At 36.6% G+C, this 23,733-nt stretch overlaps 1 protein-coding gene across 4 annotated transcripts in view; it reads left to right on the forward strand.

Moving 5' to 3' along the window:
• The window catches only part of ARHGAP15 (Rho GTPase activating protein 15), a 621,973-nt gene that overhangs the window by 383,667 nt on the left and 214,573 nt on the right, over window positions 1-23,733 (forward strand). For all 4 annotated transcript variants that reach the window (XM_054699701.1, XM_054699703.1, XM_054699704.1 and 1 more), the window contains one exon: window positions 3,672-3,794. In XM_054699701.1, coding sequence (XP_054555676.1) covers window positions 3,672-3,794 — 123 coding nt within the window. The remainder of the gene's footprint in view (window positions 1-3,671; window positions 3,795-23,733) is intronic.

Raw genomic sequence — 23,733 nt, forward strand, 5'->3', positions numbered from 1 at the left:
GCACTGACCCTAACCCCTGAGCCACCAGGGAGGCCCTAATCCTCTGTGTTTATATTCTCACAGCTCAGTGTTTGGCTCTCTTGGTGCAGGTAAAAGACCTCCTCTGGTCACTATAAGCACAGTATACTACTATACTCAAAATGTCTCTTGTAATTATATAGCTTTGAAGCAGTTAATGCCTGATAGTCATGATCACTTAAAGTCATTGTTCCTTGGGTACTAGTAATGCTTAAGGTCAATTTCTCCTCTAAGATCCCTAAGTTTCTTATATTTCATACTCCTCTCCATCCTATATTATAATTACACAGACCATATGCCATGTACATAATAGGTGGTCAATTTGTATTTTTATCATCTAGCAGCACTGTCCAGAAATATAATGTGAACCACATGTATAATTTAAAAATTTTAGTCATATATTAATTTTAGGAATCTATTTTAGTTAACCAAAAACATCCAAGCCACTGTTATTTCAACCTGTAGTGCAATTGTATTTTAATTGTTCATTAACCCCAAGTGACGAGTACAGATCTAGTCCCATTTTAAAATTTCATAGAAAATAAAAATATTTGCATAGTCCACTGGAGTAAATGGATGAGACTTTTCTTTACCAGAGGAAACTGCCAGGGGCTCAGGTTGCCTTGATCCTGCTCAACTATCCTGAGTGCTGAAGTTATCCATGACCATCACCCTATGTAACCAGTCTGCCAGGCACAATAGATGGAGCCTCTGATGGACAGCACTGGTTCCTACCTGTTTCAAGTGATAGAGCCATTGACCCTCCACCTTACATAATAGTTATTTAACTTTTTTAAGGTTTATTTATGCATAAAAGAACTGGGGTACAGACCAGAGGTGCAGGGGGTTGAGAGGATTCACCAGAGACAGAGTGGGAAACAGAACAGACAGATTGACTGAAATACACTGCTGAGGGGAGCAGTAGGCAAGACACGAGAGGTCTGCTCTCGTGGCCGGGGATCAAACTCTTGCTGTAGTAGCTGCAGATAGCTTCATAGGTTGCATCTTAATCCCTTGGGCCCCCAGGGAGGCCCCTGATTTAACTTTTGTAGCTAATTCATTTAGTAGACAAATAGCACATAAATGAGACAGATGATAGAGTAGATAATAGACAATGGATTAGATATGTGTATTATATATATAAACTACTTATAGAGATAGTAAAATAATATATACTGTTTTCATTTCATAGTTCCTTTACTTTTTCCTCAGAGTCTGAACCAATTTAAGTTAATAATTTTCAATAGGTATCAAATTTTTCCCTCCTGCCTCCCCAGCACACATTTGGCACTATCTATTGACATTGTTGACTCTCACATCTTAAGAGGGGGTGTTACTAGCATCTTGTGGATAGAGACCAGGGAGCCTGTTCAACATTATACATTCTTCATAGGACAACCACCCCCTACAAATAAAGAATTGTAAATTGGCCCAAAGTTTCAAATAGTGTCAAGGTTGGAAATCGGCTTTAATATGACATCAACTAGCACTGACCTTTTACATGACAGGTAATGTCTCATTTCTGTATTTTATAATGTATAATTCCACATGATAATCAAAACTTTAAATTTAAGATTAAAACTTTACTTTTCATCTAGTTAGGGGGAAAGTTGGATGTTTTCCTTTCTGTCTTCATCCTTACACTTCACCCCAATTTTCCATCTTACTAATGCAAGTTTACAATGCTTTGTATTCAAAGTTAGGGGATGAAGGATGCAAAAACATCCCTATTTGACACAGTCATGAGCAGGCATCTCACAGTCTCAATGAGGCAGATTTTTTTAAGTAGACAATCCCCTTATGCACTTTTGTAGGTTCCTTAGAGTTCCCATTAGGATCACTTGACTTTGAATCTTCTAATGTAAGTAATTTATTTTCTTCTAGTTGCAGTTCACTTTGTAGTGTGCTTTTCTCTTTTTCTTGTGAGTTTCTCATTGAGGGATAGAACCGTGCAAGTCTAGATGCCCTACAATTCTAACTTGACGAATGTTTTGCCACCAATAATTTCTTTAAAACTTTAATTGATTGAAACCATTGTACTTTAATAAGTATCTGAGCTCCTGGTATTTTTATTTCCCTTCTTCTTCTTTCTTACACCAATAGTTCAGTAATATCAGATAAAAATCCTTTGAGGTTGGGCTTGGATAAATTTCTTACCTTTTTTGCCTCAGCTTCCTTATTTCTAAGTTGGGTAGAATAGTTTTACATATTTCACAAGATCATTGTTAGAATCAATGCAGCAAATATTAACTGAATATTCACTCTATGCAAAATGACATTTAAGGTATTAAGGTCACATTAGCGAACATTTGCTCAATGTTCAAGGATAAAAATCCTCGTCCACTTGAGTTTACATTGTAATAAAATTTAGTAAAGTTAAATCATGTAGCATATCCAGGACATCATAAAACCTCAAAACATTCTAGATATATTATTAACACAACTGAATGACTGACATATTCTAAGATAATGATTGTAGAGGAAAAGAGCGTCTATAAAACCAATAAAGTACCTCAAATCCTCACATGATGTCTACAATTAGGTAAAACAGTGGAGAGTCCAGTTATGAACTATAGCTTATCTTACTGAGATAACAAATTCCTGTTAGTCATTAATAATAAGACAACTTGAATATATCTAGATTCTACACCTAATTAGGGTCCAAAGTTTAAATATTAAAGATCATCACTGAATTCATAGCCTTTAGCATGGTCCTTGATCATCAGTAGCTTTCAGCAATAATTGTTCACGAAAAAATGTGACACACACCTATCATTAAAGATAAAGGTAAAGGTAGGAAGTTGAAAATAGAGAACTGATGAAGACGTGGAAAAAGTCTGGTGGAAATTTCACATCAATAAATAGAATAAGAAATTTCTGTTTCAGAAAAACTCACTTTTTCATCGACTTAAAAAAATTGAGAAAATTATTGTGGCAAGGATGATCTTTGAAAATGTAGGAGTTATCTATAGGTAGTATAGAGTTATGATTAATTATAATGAACAATTCTAGAGATTTGCCCCCTAATTTATTTTTATTTTATTTATATATATTTTAAGATTTATTTATTTTTATACAAGAGCTGGGGTACAGGAGGGTGAGAGGATTCACCAGAGACCGAGCGGGATGCAGAAAAGGCAGACAACCGAAATACACTGCTGAGGGGAGCAGCGGGCACGGCAGGAGAGGTCTGCCATGCCATATGGGAATCTCCCTGGCCAGCCGGGAATCAAACCCATGCTGCAGAGGCTGTGGTCAGCTTCACAGCGCTACACTCAACCTGCTGTGCCTCCAGGTGCTCCGATTTGTCTCCTAATTTAGATAAATTTGTATTTAAACAAAATGTTGTACATAGCTACAGATATGTGGAATTATCCAGATAAGATTATCATGTTAAATATAAGGGAATCATTGTGAAAATAAATTGTGGTGATATGAAGCTAACCACATTCTCATTATACATTCACTTTGCAAAAAAAGTTAATATTTTTATATGGGTAAATTTTGCTTGTATGCCTTATCTAAACAGAAAGGCTTGAGCTATTAATTCAGGTAGTTGTTCCATAACTACTGGTTTCTGTTCATATTTGCATAAAGTAATAATCATAAAGAGAAATTTACTGAATGCCTCTGACTTTTTTTTTAATCTCCAGTATTCAGACTGCATCATAGTGCTTCAGATATAAGCGACAAAAACCGAGTTAAAAGCAGATTAAAGAAGTTTATTACCCGAAGACCTTCCCTGAAAACTCTGCAAGAAAAAGGACTTATTAAAGGTATAGCACAATTTATATTTTTACTGTAACAGTGATAAATGAATGGACCTTTGTATACACAGCTATACAACTCTAAATGAATATCAGGATATTATATTTTCTGCTCTGTAACAGAGGAAAAATAATTGAGACAACTAATCCCCCCCTGAATAGGGTGACATCATAGAATAATTAAAAAAAAAAACAACCTAATTTTATCAGAGCATCTGGGCTCTGTCCAAGGAACTGAGAAGGCAAACCTATCAACGCTACTGATCCTTCAGGGTGTCCCTATGCTGATACGTCCATAGTTTACACCTATATGCAGTATTTTATACCTGTTGTTTTAGTATACTTAATATCAGGATCCCTTTTCACTTTCAGAAGTTTCCTGACTGGAATAATAAGTTATCTGACCACACTAGTCATAATCTCATATATGCTAGGAAGAAATCCAAGACAAATTGGCATCATGAAATACTTAAATACACCAATGAGAGAAAGATCTCATGTACTTGCATTTTTAGTTGTAAATTAATTCATTTATTTATATTTCAAATATAAAGCATTTAACAAAGTTTCTGGACATAATAAATGCCCTCTGCTGTTAATATTATTATTATTATATTATCATTATTATTGTTCGTAGTATGCCTATTCTATGAAAGGATGGATGAATATATTGAAGCACTGATATAATAGATTACTATTTCTGGAAAAAACATTGCAGATTATACAGGCAAAGTTTATTATTTTCCTAACAAGAAAATTTATGCATAAAGTCAATTATTCTCTCTCTTTTCAAATTTTCTTTTTTTTTTAAGATTTATTTATTTACGCATATAAGAACTGGCATACAGGCCAGAGATGTGGGGAATGAGAGGCTTCACCAGGGAATGATATAGGGTGGGGAGCAGAACAGAGAGATCCACCAAAATATACTGCTTGCTAAGGGGAGCAGGGGCGAGTCAGGAGAGGTCTGCAGTGCCATGTGGGTCACCTCCCTGGCCAGGGATCGAACTGGTGCTGCATTGGCTGCAGATTGCTTCATAGTGTTGCCACTTAACCCCTTGTGCACCAGAGAGGCTCCTCTTTTCTAATTGATGGATCTACTTTGAAAATTTAATATAAGAAAGAATTTGAAAATGGGCTAAAATAAACTCCTAAAATAAATGCTGAAAACAATGTAAAGATTGAACTTTATAGGACTCAAAAGTGATTTAACATACAAATATTTCTTAGGAAGAGGGTAAAGCAGACATTAATATTTTCATCAAAACTTAGTGAATTATTTCAATAGTTTTTATAACTGTCTCACCTATTAGTTATAGTCAATTTTGAAACAGGCTAACATATAAAAATTTACCTGGCACTGTAAGCTAGTCTTGAAAGGTGAAATTTTAAGAGGCACGAGAATACTTATCACTAAATGAGTGGAAAATTCTTAGAATGCAGACATCTGGGACTAGAACAAGTAACTGTTTTAAATCAAGCTTACTTCAGTCTTTTATTCTCTAAAGATATCTGTTTAGGTGCCAGAGACAGCATTCAATCCTTTATACCCTCAACTTCATGTGATACTATACTAGTCCTTCAAGTTTATGTTAGAATTCATTGTGTACGTTAGCATTTTCTAAAAAAGGATTCATTTACAGGTTACCTGCCACCTCGAAAACTATATAAAACCAGATTAGCAATCTAAACAATCCCAGTTGACATAAATTCCAAATTTGCCATGATTATAGCAAAATTAAAAGGGTTTTAATTCAGTGCCTGGGTCTAGCCCCATTCAAAATGCTTACAAATTAATAAGAAGAATTAATAACTATAATGCTCTGGACTCAGAAAGTAGCAAAGTAGCTGCATACTTAATGCAGTTTTCATACTGATGTAATGAAACCACTAAACATACTCCAGTGTGTGCATTTCCTATCTTAGAGCTCCATTAAATTTTCACCATAGCTGACCGATGAGTCAGTATTCATTAGTATGGCTATGGAAAATCTATGTGAAATTCTGATTTGATAAGCTCCCATTGTTGTCTTCAGTGGAATTTTCTTCCAAATACAGATCAAGTTATGTAAATGTAGTCATTTCTTGGGCTTGTTTCAGTGTTAACTGTGAACTTCTTTCCAAGGCTTTTACTGAGATTTTTTTTGACTGAGTAAAGGGAATTAAACTATTTTTTAAAAAACAGAGTCAGTCAAGTTTAGTATTTTAAGTTCATTGTCTCAGCATACCTAAGGCAAAGACTCAGAAAAGTAATGAAATCATTACTCAAAAAGAAATTAAAAACAGAAATTAAAAAAAATGAAATCAGTATGGATCAATTACAAAAATTATATAAAATAAATTAATGGTTTAATGGTTAATTTCTCTAAGCTACATAAATGTCTTTCGAGGACAAGAATTTAGGAAATTCTGTTTTTTAGAAAGAGTTATAATGGCCCTTAACTTTGTCCCACAATGCATTTGCCCAAATAATATGTAGTAGATTCCTTAAACTGCCTGATCTTACAAACTTGGAATTAAGGCCTCCATTACTCATATTTGGAAAAGCCGAGTTTAGTAGTTTGGATCTTACCAGTATACTTTCTGATAGCTAGGAGGAGCTATGCTGGGCCACAATCACTTTTCAAAGTGATTACTCTTTCCTGTAATATTACCGCCAGTTTGAGAGGACTGAGTTTTGAATTCAGCCAGCATTTACTGAGCACCCACTGTGAAGTGGGAAAGGCTATGCTTCACTGACTTTGTCATACCCAGTAGAACAATACCAAGCAAACATCTTATGTGGGAAAGGTATTATCCTCATATCACTGAGTCCAAACTCAATGGTAACCCTCTCTGGACAATATGTGACTTCACTGGCTAGAATCTAGCCAGTGAAACTCACTGGAAACTCAAGCGCACATGATGAGGTTGCATTTTCTGATTTCTTTAACATGACTAATGATTGTCATAGCAACAACATAAAAAGGCCAGGAGTTAATAATTCTGAATAATGGCTCAATGGAAAGAAATTGAATAGCTCAGGTAGGTGTAGTGATTATTGTACCATTACATTGGTAGCTTCTGAAAGTTTTCAATTTCTCCATGTGCATTCCCACACACTTGCCAAGGGAATGTGGAACACTTTCTAAATGTGTAAGTTAATTGCATTGAGTGTCTCATTGGAAAGAGAACTCAAATCAGTTTAATATGTAAATTATAGGCAACGGGCTATGTTTTAGGATGGTAGGTGTGCTTGAACATATCTTTTACTTGCTTTTAAAACTAAAGTGAGAACTCTTTAGGATTAGTCAAACTAACTTCTTCTGTTATCTTTCAAATAACAGCATTGACATCTAAGAACAGGAAACACTTAGCAACACAATTTTTCAAAAAGGATTGTCTCTGTTTGTTTTTTTAGCAGCAACTAGTATTTCCTTACATCAAAATGATATAGTTAAAAAGGATTATATGTTTAGAAAGTAGTTTCTTTCATCTTAATGTGGACAAAACCATACTAGATGGTAGGCATTGAAAATAATGTTATTCTACTTTTATTTTGTAATCATTGTATTTAAAAGGAAACAGCCTATGTAATAGTATAACATCTCAATTTATCAAGCTTAGACATGACTTCAGATATAGTTTGCAACAGGCATAAATTTGACTCAAACCAGACCTCGTCTACCTGGTCTTTTTCCTTCTCAAATATTCATGGTCAAATACAAATGGTCCCTCTGTTTCCACTGGCTTTCTCTGAAACTTCCACCATATTTAAATTTCTACTTATTATCTTATTAACCATATAAAATTAAATTTCAATGCCTCTATCCATAAGATGAGAAACAGTACTCTCTTTCCCTCCTACCTCTTCTGTCTTCGCTATTGTAATTTTTATTTCCACATCATGAAAAATTTAATCATTTCACTGGTTTCTATAATTGTGACTTATTCATATATAGCTTGATTCTGAAAGTTACAAACAAAACAAAAAACAACATTTATAAGACTACAGTTATATATGGTTATTTACGACAGCGTCAAGTATTAGAATTCCTTCTCTGTCCTTACAATATAAGGACCGGGCCTCCCCTGGTGGTGCAGAGGTTGAGCGCCGCGCTGTGAAGCTGCCCGCAGCCTCTGCAATGCCAGTTCAATCCCCTGCTGCCCTGCTGCCGGGCGAGGGTCCCACATGGCGCGCAGACCTCTCTTGTCTCGCCCACTGCTCCCCTCTGCAGTGTACTTTGGTCCTTCTGCCTGTTCTGCTCCCTGCTCTGGCTGTGGTGAATTCTTTCACCCTCCTGGGCTTCTGACTGTACCCAGTGCTTGTGTAAATAAATAAATAAATCTTTAAAAAAAAAAACAAAACAATATAATGACCCCTGTGATCCTCCAAAATTAATGTTCTTTGATTGCTGTTGAAAAGATTAAACTTTCTTTTACATTTGAAGATTATATTAGTAAGTTTAAGTGATGTTTTGTAACCATACGCAAGCCCTCTATTTTCCCCCATATTTTGGATAGAAATGTGAAAAAAAAAGTAATCAGCATTTACTTTACAATGACCATGTATATACTATGGAATCCTTGGCCAAGTCCATCATGTATGGCCTTGTGCTAATGCTGACCCTGCAGAAAATGAGCATTTAGTACATAGTGTGTTTTATTTATTTGTTTGTTTGTTTGTTTATTTACTTATTTATTTATGTGTTTTTTAAAGATCTGCTTTTCTACCCATTACCATTCCTTCTATCCCTGGCCTGTTCTCCATCTTAACCCCGAGTCCTCACAGTGCTTGGTAATATCTGCTAGTTTTATAAGTATTTTACTTTGTCTAATCATATGGTTTGTAAATGTCCAATATTTGTCATTTTCACTTGCTTAACTACAAAACAATCATCCAAACTACCTACAATTTGCTGTAAATTGGCTACATTTCATCTTTATTTATGGCTAAATAGTATTCCATAGCATGGATATACCACATCTTCTTGATCCAGTCATCTTTTGATGGACATTTAGGCTGTCTTTTTGTCCTGACTATTATAAATAGGGCTGTAAAATATTTATGTTTATTGGAAAGAATAGCAGCTTTAGAATATGACCAAGTCAGGTTTACAAATGGATTCTGTCATTTACCAGCGATATAACTTTACACGTTGTTATTATCTTTATAATTTATGGAATTTTTATCATAAAATTTAAATGAAATCTGGAAAGAACCTCATAGTGCCCAGTTTAGCTTCGTCATTCAACAATTGCTTTCTCCCTTTTTGCCTTCCCTCCATACTCTCTGCCTCTCTTTCCTTTCCTTCTTCTCATCTTTCCTTCCATATTTTCCTCTTCCTTCTTTTTTCCATTCATACTTAGGTTATGGAGAAAATTATGACCAGAATAGCTCTAGGAAACCATTCCCCCAAGTATTTGCTTAAAGTCTGAGAAATCAGTCTAGGTACATATGAAGGAAAAGCAGCAGTAACATATTGATCTCAAGAAAAGTATATAGATAACTTAGGGGTGGCTAATATTTGCCTTTTTATTACTGTATTCTTTATATGTAACTGGGCATGAGCTCATTTTTCTTTCCAGCTATGCCAACTAATACAGTGTCACCAAATTTCTATAACATTTAAGTAATTTCCCATGCAGACACAACTAATTGGTTAATGTTTTTGACGCATGAGAAAATAATGCCTTTTAGATTATAGTACTTTTGTAAAATATGCCAATTTTATTGAGAAGTAAAGATTTTTTTCCATTCAAATTGTAGATATAAGTTTTCAGCCCACAACTTACTATACTAGTCATATTTCTGAGTATCAATATCATTGGGTTAAAAGGAAAGTATTTTAAAAATAATTTGTTAGAACTCATGTATGAGAGAATAATTTACCTGTCACATTGTTAATTTAAGCAATAGCTATGTGAGCAACACTGCAATATACCTTTGAGTAGAGACACACTCCAACTTTTGTACTTTATCAGTGTTAGTCTGAGAATAATTGTATTTGAATTTATATAGTAGGGCATGGGTCTCTATCATTGCTTGGGCCTGAAATACTCTCTCAACTTCCACAATATGCACTAATGTGCTTAAAAATATCTTGTAAATCTTCTTTTCTTTTAACTTCTTTATGGTTCATAATTGAACTGTGATCCTTACGTGCGAGCTGTGTCATGATTTAATATTAGCTAAAATTAATAGCCAACCTTAAGCTTCTTTATCTTGGCCTACAAGCTTCCTGGTTCCTTTGCATTTATAGTTCCCAGGCAGTTTCTGTTATTTAAAGGCTCTTGGGAGCAAATATGTTGGTAATAGAGTACCACATAGCTAGCTTTTGTTCAATAATAAAATACAGGTCACTGTGAGAGATGGCAAATGTTGAGGAAAAAAGTGCACCTGGGTAGCAGGTTAAGCCTATGTTTTTTAAAAGCCTGTTATCTGGGGAGGAAATGATCCAGGTCTTATGAGATATTAAAAGCAGAATAACTTTGGAGCAACAAGAGAAAAATGAGGTCCAGAAATGGGAGTGAATTAGGTAAGGGAAACAAGAATGAGCTAGAATAATAAATTGGTTTCCCTGTAGTTCAAGAACTCCTTTCTTACGGAAGATCTTTTTGCACAGACATTAGTTTGAATGTGATATTATTTGAGATGATGACTTATAGCCACTTGATTTTTAAAATCTACAAAATGGTTTTACCAGTAATTTCCTGCTAGAAGCAACTATTTTTGGTACTGGCAAATAATAATAATAATTCCCCTTTTCTATCCCATTAAATTACACTTTCCCCCTTCAAGTAAAGTCCTCAAAATCTTTCTCCTTTTTCAATTAAAAGAAAATGCACAAAAGAAATTAACATTAGGTTTTAGCCTTAAAACTGACTGAATAACTAGTAATAGCCATGCTAAATGCTGGGAATATAATATGAATAAGACTCCAATTGATTCAAAACCAGCTAAACTGGCTTTTTGTTTTTAGCCAATGGCCTCTGAGGCCCATGTTAATTCTTCCCCTGGCAGTAGATGCTGATTTTTTTCATTCCATGGACTCTCAATCATTAAAAAATTGCCCAGAGTTTTGGCACAGCCTACAAGATTAGTCTAATCTTGATGCCAGTTTGAAATATTATATTTAGAACTTCCACTTTGAGAACTAACAAGTTTCTTTAATAGTGGAAGGCATAGAGCATGGATCCCAAGAAGGAAACAGTAACAGGTAGAAGCAGATTTTGTTTAATAATGTGAATCTATACCATGTTTTATGCATGGTATAAAATACATAAAACATTTTATGCTCTAACTCAAATTGTGTAGATCATAGAACAGAATCAAAACTCGCCTTCCCACCCTTGCATCGCACCAACCACAGGAAACATATCCTCAGCTAGCTGCAGATGACCAGACATCAGGCAAAGGTGATGATTCCGCCTTGTGCCAGGAGGGTGCTCTCCTCTGGAAAGGTGGTCTATGACCATTTCAGTCCTCTAATTGTATCCTAAATCTGTCCTCCCTGACACCACCCAAAGAAAAGAAAAAGATGCAGGGCATTCATCAGTGTTCACAAGAATCCCTTTTGTAAAGGTTAGCATTTAGTATTGATCTGCTGCTGTTCTCCAGCAGGTGTTCTCATACCACATAGGCCCCTCATGACTCCTAAGCCCAGCTTCACAGGCAGTGGAAGATTCACCGGCTTAGTTCTTATTGGCTTTCCATGACCTCCCTAGGCCCTGTGAACTGTGTCCAAAACCAATGCTCCCTTCTCACTTCCTTCTCTGTAGTTTAAATAATTCCACTTACACAAAGTACTCACTGATGATTTATTTTGTGGTAAGGTGGATAATTGAGGGAGAGGAAAACAGAACATCATCCTGCCCTGAAGATTGATAGTTTGAACAAATGTATGAATATATTTCGGATGCAGTGTGATGAGTTGAATGTTCCATAATGCCGGAGAAAGGAGGTCCTATTTTCTCTTGTATAATTGGGCTTTCAAAGTCCACATTTTGTGAACGTTGAATGTGTTTCTCAAGATACACATCAGGACGCTCACAATCAGTATCTCCTCATCAAGGTCCACATTCAGCAGACATGTGATACTGCTACAAGCTCAGGAAATATTAATATCAGAAATTCATTTTGACATATCTTAAGATTAAGATAGTGGTCTTTTATTTCCTTTAGCATCACTGACAATTGAGCTACAAATCTTCCCCCTCAAATTCATGTCTATTATAAATCCACAATAGTCTATGATTGTATAAGTATAGGAAAAAAATAATTTTGACATTATATTTGGAGGGAGGGATTTTTACAATATTAAAAAAAAAAACCTTTACCATTTGATTGTTTGATTTGTTACAGTACCTAATTAGTGACATGGACAGTTAACCAGCCTCTATAAAATTTAGTCATCAGTAAAATAACTCCATGTTACAAAAGTGTTATTCTAGCCTTTCCGATTTTCCTCTGTGGAGAGAAGGCAAGAGGCAATCAGAATTTGGATAATCATAGCTGGTGGTCTCTGAGTGTTAGTCAGATTGTAACATGGAGAGGTATATCTCCCAACATTTCTTTGAAATTGACTGTACTGCTTTAAGTGTGTTTTATCAAAGCATTTTCTAGGGCAACAGATCCGAAAACATAAACTTTATGTAGCATTGCTCCTCCTTAGATATTTCCCTTTAATATAGTCTTTCTTTTTGAAGATAAAATAAAAGTACATAAAAGAGATCTGGGAATAGGCAGCTATATGTCATAAACACCCTTCACTCCCCCTCACCCAGGGCCCCCAGCCCCTGAAATTTGGAAATGATTTGATTAAAGTGATGACTGCCTTGATCTTGTTTGAATACTCCTCCTTCTTCATTGTCTTCTTCTCTCAATGGGAGGCATCAACCCTGTCGGGGAGTCATTCCTGGGAGGGAAAGAGGTATTTCTAGCAACCATATTTTCCAAACACAAAATTGAGACACATGGCCTGACAATGACATAATATTTGAAGTAGGGATTGTGCTCAAAGATCCAGAACATATGGTTGAAAGAGTTTCCTTATAAAAAGCAACCATTAAGATGGTTTCTAAATTCTTAGTCACAAAAGGCACATTCCTCCATCCCTTTTATTATCATTAAAAAATATTACCCACACATTGGAGGACTGACCAGTTTTCCCTCAAACATGTTTCTTGCCAGTGTAAGAAACACCCTGTTGACGAGAAAGTTAAATGCACAGCCATCAAGGAAGCAATGCGAACCAGACTGCCAAACATATTATGAATATATTGCTCTTCTTAAAAATGCTAGTTGGTTTTTCATACTGGAGTATTGACTAACTGTCTGTGTTTGATGTATGGTTTACCAGCCTGATGTCGACTTATGGTTAGAGCTTAACTTGTTAGTTCTGCTTTTGCAGCCAATTCAGAATAACTACAGATGCCTTGAGATATTAAAATTGACTGCTCAAATGGACTCAGTGTGGGAGTTTCATTGGTTTTAAATTGATAACAGCTGAAAGAGTGAATGATTAAAGTGTACATGGGCATAGGACACAGCTCTCTCATAGGAACTCTCGTGAACAATCTCCCTCAGCGTGGGAATGTTTTCTTTCTTTTTTATATGATAGTTATTTCAAAGCAATCTTGGGTTAAATTTTTAAAATGTGCAAGCATATTCAGGAGCCTAGGAAGAAATAATTCCTGAAAAACTGAGATAAATTTTGATGAAGTGGTCTCTATTCTGTAGGGAACATTTAAAGTTAAGTAGCATTCCATAAGGTGGTAATTGTGTCTATTTCGCAGGCATTTGAGTTAAATAAGCTGCATAGGAAGCATAAACCGTCATAATAGAAGGGCTGGAGTGTTGTATACATCTTTTTCTTCAACTCACAAAACCCAAAATTCCAAAGTGCCTTATCACAGATAAGTCAAGCAAAACCTCTTCATTGCCTTCTTATTCTCCTGGGAACAGTTATTATTGTTTTCATTATTTAAAAAGAGGATCTGAAAACATTCTTCTCACACAGGAAATAAATAACACAAAAGAGAAAGAAGGAAATTTTTTTCTCTCCCCCACCCCTCAAATCTGCATCACTTATAAAAAAAGGTTTTATGAGATGACCATTCACACTTTAATAGTTTGCTTAGGGAGAAAGGCCAGTAAACAACAGGATTCAGAGAAATTGAAAGAACCCTAAAAGAGCAAAATCCGTGTGTACAGCATACTTCTTTAACTTGTTAGGAGTTCCGTGCCATTTCTGTCCAATATTGTGATGGTTTACCTTTGATATTCTGTTAAAATATATAGCTAACTGATACAATAATAAAATTAATTTGGGGTTTGCAGAATATAAAATCAAGTATTAAGTATCCAGTTCACTATTCATTTGTGAAAGAATAGTAGGATGTTCAAGGAAAAACAGTGAACCCAGTTGGCATGTCTCCAAAATGTAGCAAATATCAAGTGTTAATTACAATCAGCAAAATAATAGTTTGGGATGTATTTGGTAGTAATATTGGTGGATGCTTATACATCTGATCACATTTCATGCAATTAAATTGTGATGGATACTCTAATTTTAAAATAACATAAGGCATACCTGACCAGTATTTATAAGAACACTTGGTACATATTCTTTGCTCTAATTTTGCCTCAAATTTTAACCTGTGTAGCTAAACAAAATTTTAAAATTGCCTAACTTGATGCCTTACTGAGATGCATACAGGATTCAGTTGCCTTTGTGTTGGAGCGGCTAACTTGTGCAGTTAGTGATCTAAGTGCCTGCTACAAGGATTGACATTTTCATCAGATGTTATTTCCTTAGACATGGAAGAGAAGGAGCGCTCCATTCTCTTTCAACAGTTGTTCAGCTCCAATTTTTTGGTGATTTTCTTATCTACCCATATTAGATGGGGGAAGAGGGGAGATTTTAGAGATGTCATCCAAGTTAAACACATGTGAGGGTCATTAACTTGAATATATCACTCCTAACTTGTCCCTTTGAACTTGGAACTCAGACTCATTGGAGAAAAAGAAAAGATGGAGGCGGAAGAGTGCTGGCCTTGTTTAACCTCACAGTGAAGGAATCTATCACACAAGTAAAGGCTGAGAAATAAGAAAGCAGATGGTCTGAAAATAATATCTTGGGGATATCTTAATATCTTGAGATGCCAAATAATTTAAATTTCAGAAAAGTCATTACTTCCCTAGATTCCCTCATCATTTGTACCACCTCATACATTCATTCTCTGAATAGTAAAATACTGTGTTTACATCTTTTGTGACTCCACATTCCAAATGCACTGGGGCCTTGAGCATGTTACAATTTTTCCATCTCAAAAAGAAAATAATTAGCATAGGAGAACATTCAATATTATGTAAAGAATTTGACAGGACCTCACTTAATGTTTTTTAAAACAATTAACATGTCAAAAGAGGAAATGAGAGCCCATTCTGGTTATAAATCTGTTTATATAATTACCAGTTGAAGAAGTCAAACATTTTAGGGGAAAAAAACAAAGTAGGGTTAGGCCCTCTCCTCATTAAAAACAGAATTCCCAGTGATGTCATATATCTCAAATTCTCTAACATAGTTTCCTTTATACACATACACACTTACATGCATGCCTTTCTGGTCAGAGATCATATATTTGTAAAATGAATGAATAATCTTTAAGAAAAGTAACAAGGGGAGATAATCACATCTATGTGAAGTCAGTATTTGGAGATGTTTGGGTTCAGAGAGCGGGTCCATGGGTTAACTCAGGCAAAAATTTCACCAGAGCTCCCCTTTCAGTGGCATGCAGCGAGTTTCTCCACATGACAGAGGTGTCAGTTTTCCAAAAGGGTAGGTTTATTATGAAAAAGGGAGAGAAGAATAAATGACATGTGCACACATACAAATGGGCGGAAAGAGCTGTCCTTTGGAGGGGGCAGTCTTAGGTATTATTGTCTTCTTTCAGTGGGGAGGGCTCATCTGTATGCAATGGTTCATTTTTGTTAATTTTGAATAATTATGCAGAATTTGAAAAGGACCAGAGAGTTTCTAATAGTCCTCAATCTCCATATCCTCTTTCCTTCTGGAGGGGTTCATCTCTTTTAAGGTGTGACTAGGTTGCTTTGTAAGGACCAGAGATTCTCCACATAAGCCCTCAATCTCCAATTCCCCACTTCTGGTCTGAGCCTCCTGATACTTTCTTTCTGATTTTTTTTAGTTTGTTTTGTTTTGTTTAAGATTTATTTATTTATGCATACAAGAGCTGGGGTGTAGGCCAGTGATGGGGGTTAAGAGGATTCACCAGAGACAGAGTTGGGTGCAGAGCAGGCAGATTGAAATACACTGCTGAAGGGAGCAGCGGGTGCGGCAGGAAAGGTCTGCGGCGCCATGTGGGTTGCTCCCTGGCCTGAATCGAACTCTTGCTGCAGTAGCTGGTGATAGCTTGATAGTGCTGTCTTTAACCCCTGTGCCACCAGGGAAGCCCCTCCTGATACTTTTTGTAGCAGTCTGGTACTTGCTATAGTATTTGGTGCTTAAGAATGTTTCATTTCTATAGCTGGTTTAATGACTGTGCTGTTCCCTTCTACCCTCTCTACCCCCACATCCTTGTTTGAGCCAGATTCTGTTCTTATGATGCCTTCTTTCCAAGTTTCTATTCATTGCCTCCATCATATGTGTGAGGTTATGTCCAACCCAAGATGCCTCAGTGATAAGAAGAATGCAGTAAAGGAATACAAGTATTCCAAAAATGACGGTACAGTGCCTGTACCAAATCACAACGTTAGTAGATAGACCTGTCTCCTGCTGTAGCATGAAGGGCAGAATAGAAAGCAGAAGCCCTGGTCAGGGAGTGATAACCTGAGAAGTCAAGGAGTATAGTAAGGAAAACAGGGGCCACACTTGGGTCCAAGACCAGAGGTAAAGAGTAAATAGCCCTTTGGGTAAAGTTGGTGGGGGCTTGGATGGGACATCATATCTGAGGAATTCTGGAGATGGTAGTAAATACTTTGTGTAAAGTTTTAGTGGAAAGCACTTCCCAAAGCCATCTGTTCCTACAATCAGTTATTATAGTATGAACATTACCAAAAGCCCAGAGGGAGCTTCTGTCTCCCAGATGCAATTCTCTAAGTCAAGAGTCTGAGAAGCTGTTGTGGGCATGTGTGTTTAGCTCCAGTTACAATGCTGAGCTAGATTATAGATATTCATCTGAGATCTGCTAGAAGGAGTCTATTAATCATCATAGAGGGGTCCAGGATGATCCAGGCAGCCTCTACTGCAGAAATGTCCTAGCTTGTTGCCCCTTATATGAGCAGTCTAGATTAGCTAACAAGAAATACGACTCAGACTTGGGAAAAATAATATAAAACTTAGTTATATTATTTTATATTGACTTTAATATATAAAGAATCATTGAAATAATTAAATGTGTGAAAGACTTCTTTTTTTCTCTTTGGCGCTGGGTACATAGGCTGTGAGATGATAAAGCAGTGCTCAGAAACTCTCCTTATGATAGTTTATTTGTTTCATGAAAACGATATAGTATAGATGAGACCTAAATGAAAATCAAAGTTTGAGGTAGATTTGAAGTCTAGTCTCAGCTCTTCTATTTACTTGTTTTGTGATTTTGAACAAACTCTTCTGTCTTAATGTTACAGGGCAGGGAGGGGGGCAACCCAGATCTCTGAAACCTACCTGCTCTAAATAGGTTCTGCCATCTGCCACACCAACATAAAACATATAAGACCTTTAATGGAAAGGGACTTTAATGCAATTAGTAAACAATACAAAAAGACAAAGAATATAGTTTCTAAATCAAGCACCCACAGTTACCATCCCCTCATGGGTAAAAGTCCACCCAAACAGGATTGGCCCAGAGCAAGGCCCAAAAGCCTGCCACAAGTCTAAAGCACCTTCTGGCAGGGACCCATAGAAAAGAGTCAGAAATAGTCAGACAAGTCTGGGAGGAAAAGAGCAAGAACAAACCAAAAAAAGCTGTCATCGTTAACCTCCCAAAGGGTCTCTCACCAACATCTATCTCACCCAGTCTAGGACTAAAAGGCAAGCACAGTTTCTTCACATGTCTGTCTGCTCCTTGTGCCTCCTCCAGGTCTCCTTCTTACTCTCCACCCTGCCTCCTTCCTTCTCCAGTCTCCTCTGCAGCTTCTTTTACTCCCTGCTCATCTCTACTCTCCCTTGGGTGGGGCAGGGAACCTTGAACTTCCCCTTTCCTGGGCACCACCTTGTCACAGTAACACTTTCCAGATAATACTTCTTAGGATTGTGGACACATAAAGAACAGTGGCATATTAATTCTTACACTCTGCTCCTAATTTTACTCTTACTACTACATGCCATGTTGCATACATTCCTTCGCCTGAAGGCAGAATGGATATTCTGAAAAATTACAAAATGAGATTTTTTGTGACACTGCATTAACGAAAGCAGTATTTAAGCTTTCTATGACCTCACAATGTGTTTGCAGTTTTACATGCACTATCAAATAAGGAGGATGAAGAACTATGCTCATATTTCTTTGTGCTTTTTTTTTGTTATTTATACTCTCTACTCATATATGTTCTTTAAATTATTATATTCTAAGAGCATATAAAGTTAGATAAAGCAGAGTCCGCAAGAAGAGTAAGAGAAAGATATGTACAACAAAAATGGCATAGTATATCAAATGTCTAACACTATCAGGGATATCCAGGTCACAGACTAGGGGAAAGACAAAATGGGAAAAGTATGAGAAAAACTAATGTTTCCTTTATTCTTTGGTCTTTGAACTGAGTTCTGACTTTTTGCACATAAACTCTGGAGACATATTACAACATTGAAAGTTCACAATTATAGGAAATAGTGAGGATTATAGTGAGAAACAGTGGCTTGAGTGAAATTCCTCTATGGAATTCAGACTTACATATACCCCACTTTATATTCTAGGAAGCTAGAATTCCTGTATCGTGTATCATTTTGCCATCTCTCAGAATTCCCATTGACCTCCATGAGCTCAAAATTCACCTAACTTACAATCTTTTCACAAATATCGACATTTGCAATTAGACATCTGGGATGATGAGCATCGTTTTGCTGATTCAGTAGTCAGATTCAATTGAGACCCTCCATTCCAGCTCTGTGTGCGTTCCTTTACTCCTTGTAGGAAGTCCTGTCATCTGCAAAGGTAATATCCCCCCAAAATATGTAATAAACCCAGACAGTGTGCAGTGTGTAAAGTAGCATCTTACAGTGAGATAGCTATTTATCCAATTTTGTGGACAGCTTAGACACAGGATAAGATGTCTTAAAAATGTTGCATAGTCACTGTCTAGAGTAAGAGCTGAAATAGAAAAACACACTATGTTTGATTGGATGCCAAAAGAGACAAAATGTTTTCAGGAATGTATGCAGTATGGCCTACTATTGGGCTTCTAACCCCTTCTCTCCAATTACATTCCTGGAAGTGTTTTTCAATTTCTTTGCATAGGACACTAGTGCACCGCTTGGCTTAGAATGGCTGTGGGGAGCAGCAGTCCCCCTTGGAGCTGACTCCACACCTCCACAGAGCTAGCCAACACTTCTGCAGAACCACTATTCCCCGGCTCTTAATATGGTTTATTATAAAATCCTTTATCTGCCTCAAAGCACTTTTCATCAAAGTCGCTTTTAAGCTGAAGCTGAGGACCAAAGAATGCCTTTAACAGAATCCTGAAATAGCTTTTAACCCGAGGCTGAGAAGAGAAAGTGCTTTTAACCTAAAGTGACTTCCTCTTAGGTACTTCAGTGTGTACCTAGCACTCAGCATTAGTGGCTATGAGAACACCCTTAAGATCCAAACTAAAGAGACTCTATTATAGATATTCAAACATGTTATATTAATATATGACAAGTAATATTTGAAATCACTAAGCAGTTTTACTCCAACTAAATTTGAATCTTCTCTTATTGAACTATGTATTCATGCAAATAAATTGAAGTCTTACCACCTGGGACTCTACAAATCTATGCTGATCTTAGGGAAAGTATGTATTCTTTCCTAGACTTTGCTTAAATTTTGAGTAAGTCAACATTTCCACACCTTCTCCGCCCAAATAGAATCTTTCAGCTTTTGTCAATCACTAAATGACATTTCCATATTCATGGACTAAAAAGGTAAATTAAATAATTGAGAATGAGTTCAATCAATTATCTGAATAAATTTATGTATCAACTTTTCTACTCACACCTGTCACTCAAAAAAATTATACTGGCTTCACAGTGCTTTAACCTCAGTGAAGTTGCTACTAAGTAAAGTAGACATCCCAACTGCTAAAGTTTTAACTTCAGAGTGATTTCAGTAAGTTATGTGACTGAAATGTGATTAAATTACAACAAATAGAATTCTATTTGAAAGATGTAAAGAATACACAAACACAGAATAAAGTAACAAACTTTGTATCTTTGAATTTTACTCCTCCCTCCCCTTCCTTTGCTGGTCACCTCTATAATAATGCTAATAAAATGAAGACAGCCAAATTAAAAGTTTGAAAATATCATCAATCCAGGGGCCTCCCCTGGTGGCACAGGTTGATCGCTGGGCTGTGAGGCTGCCCGCAGCCTCTGTAGCGTTGGTTCATTTCCCGACTGCCGGCGAGGGTCCCACAAAAAAAAAGAAAGAAAGAAAGAAAGAAAAAAGAAAACATCATCAATCCAACAAGTAAATAATCAGGCTTTGCTAAACAAGATTTAGTGATATTAATCATCCAAATGCACAAAAGCAAACTGAACTGAAATACATTTCCTTATACTCAAGTGATCATGGCACAATCTTTAGTTAGAAATCACTTTCTTTTATAAAGTGTTTTCTCTTAATTATTTCTTCATTCATTAATTCACTCATTCACTAATTAATTTATACATGCATTCATTTAGCAACCAGAGGGAATGTAATAGAATGCAATAGAAATACAAATGGAAGAAATTACATTTATCTTGTTCCATTGTGTAAAGTTTCAGTTTCCTTCGCCTTGAATTTTGTCTTCCAGCTTCCTCTATCTAGTAAACGTCTGTTCATTGCTACTCTTCCAACTCAAAGGAAATCACCAACCCCATGAAGTCATTCCTCTCTTCCTCATTCCAAATTACTTCTCCCTTCTCTATCCCAAAGCTATATTTTCATTTTCTAATTATTTTAACATCTTCCTAGTCATCTCTAAGCTGAATCTGGTAGACTGGAGTCCATCTTGCTCAATTCTACTGCAAGAGCATATATTGCTTTGAAAGAATTAGGAAGGAAAAGAAACAGAACAGGAAATCGTTATCAACTTTTCACTACTTCTCATGTCAGTGGTGGAGACTTCTCTCACCAACATCATAATGTTGGGTTACTTCTACATGTAGTCCTTGGATTTTCTTTTATTTCATTCTTCTCTCTACCTGGGCTCTATGCAAATATTCTAGGGCTGAAATGTTATCATTTTCTGGCTTGAAATAACAACCAAAGACTTTCCAAACTTAAAACTTTAGCTCCAAACTTGCCTATTCAGATGTCTATTTGACTTCTCATTGGCTACTTGATAAATAGCTTTTATTTGTTCAGATCAAACCTTGATTCCCTGGCTTCTATATGGCTTCTACTTCTGAAAATACACTGCTATATGTTAGCTGGTGTCACCCTCCATTCTACTGTCTCTTCTCCTCCGGATCAACAAATCCCTCTTTAAAAATATATTCTAATTCAACCATATTTAGCCACTTTCATCATTATCAACTTTATTTAACTAAGTCTCTCTGCCTGGAATATTTTACCAGCCTCCTCACTGGCCTCTCTGCTTCTTTTCTTTGCCCCCTTAAATATACTCTCCACAGGGCACCTTGAAAACAATTTAAAAACATAAATTACATTAAGTCCCTCCCTTGCCCAATAACCACCAGTTACTTAGAATAAAATTACATATTAGTATCTAAGGACTTTCCTTGGATCCATAAGGTGCTACTTTCTTTTGTTCCCAAGCTACCTTTTTAGATTCATCCTCATCCACACTTTCAGTTTTTCATTTCCACCCAGCCACACACTCTTTCTTGCTGTTCAACTAACACATCCAGCTGATCTCACAGTCCATACACTTGCTGTTCCTCTGACTGAGTGCCCCCTCCATGTATTTGCCGAGTTCATGCCTTCACTTCTTTTGGCATCTGTTCAGTGGCATTGCCTCAGAGATGTCTTCCCTAATAACCAACACTTCTGTAATCAACCTCAATAACCAACACCACTAGCTCTCTATCCCCCTTCTTATTTTATATTTTTCACAGCACCTATCACCATCTGACATATTAATAATACATATTAATGTGTTTGTGTATATGTTTATCCATTTACATATAGGCTGGTAAAGACAGAGTGTATTCTATTCATTATTCTATCCCCAGTAGGCATTGAAAAAATACTCAAGGGGGGCCTCCCCAGTGGCGCAGCGGTTGAGCACTGGGTTGCGAAGCAGCCTGCAGCCTCTGCAGCTCCGGTTCGATCCCCGGCTGCTCCCCGGCCACCGGAGGAGGGTCCCACATGGTGCGCAGACCTCTCCTGCCGCCCGCTGCTCCGCTCAGCAGTGTGCTTCAGTCCTTCTGCCTGCTCTGCTCCCCGCTCTGGCTCTGGTGAATTCTCTCACCCTCCCGCGCTTCTGACTGTACCCAGTGCTTGTATAAATAAATACATCTTTAAAAAAAAATTCATGTTAAAAAAAATACTCAAGGGTGGAAAGATGAAATGAAAAGAAGTGCCTGAAATAGTCAAACCATTCTCTATACTACTATGATTCTCTTTCTCTGTGTGTGTGTGTGTGTGTGTGTGTTTTGCTACTTCAGATAAGCAGAGAGGTAGGAGAGTATAGGACAAAATTGTCCCTAAAGTAGACAAATATAGAAAATTCCATACTCATTGTTCCCTGGACATGATAAAACTCTTCATTTAACATACACATTTTCTTCCTGGCGGTGGACACATCTGAATGTCCATTGAATTAATTGGACCAAAATTGAGTTGAGATCTATTTCCATGAGAGTTTAGGAGCTTAAAAGAAAGGGTGAAAGGGTACTACATAGAAGTATTGTGTGGGGTTAAGGGTGAAACTGAAAGGCAAAGGCTGCTGGCAGCCTGAAAAGGGAAAACAGAGACAGAATTGGAAAGGCTGGAGAAGAGCCGTGCCATTCTGTCTAGCTGGCAGATGGCCTGTCTCGGAAACCCATCTTTGGGCTGCTCTTGTCAAAACATGCTACACCTGCAGCCATCTGTGCAACTTCAATTCGAAGTTGCAGACCACAGCCCACCCTTGTTTGTGGAGTTCTTCTCCAGAGTCTAGACAAATCTTTTCCAGGTCAATCCTTCCACACTATCCATTGTCTTTTCCCGCTAGGGACTTTAAAATCTGTTCGTTTAGATGAGATGCAAAATATATGAATAAACATGCAAGGAAAACTATACACAGAAATGTATTTATTAGAACTCCTATTTATTTAGGTTCCAAACTACTTAAAAGTTAAAATAATTAAGCTTTTCCCTCTGTCCTTATGAGAAAACAAATAACAAGCAATGAGATTTACTTCCATATATGTTTAGTGGAGAGTCAGCCCAACTTTTGATATCTATATACTAAAAAGTAGTAGCTGATATTTTAAATTAAAGCCCTGAGGCCTTATAAGAAAAGGCAGTGCCTTCTGAAGAACTTAAGAAAGATAAAACTCATCTATCTTAAAACTCACATTTTCTGTTTCATAATTCAAAGACACAGCTATCAGTAAACTACATTACTTACTTGAATCACCCATTTTTTCAAACATTTTCAGTAAATTTTTGGGAAAAATATGTATCGGGGACCTGTTTTGTGAATATTTTAAGGGAAAAGGAAGGTGATGAGGACAGCACTAAAGAAATAGGAGTCAAAACAGGATTCCTTGGTAAGCAATCTGAGAGTTGTGTCTGATAAGATACTCTCAAAAGGAAAAGC

Source organism: Talpa occidentalis, unplaced genomic scaffold (genome assembly GCF_014898055.3).
Source record: "Talpa occidentalis isolate TD23 unplaced genomic scaffold, MPIMG_talOcc4v2.1 talOcc4.3, whole genome shotgun sequence".
NCBI lineage: Eukaryota > Metazoa > Chordata > Mammalia > Eulipotyphla > Talpidae > Talpa > Talpa occidentalis.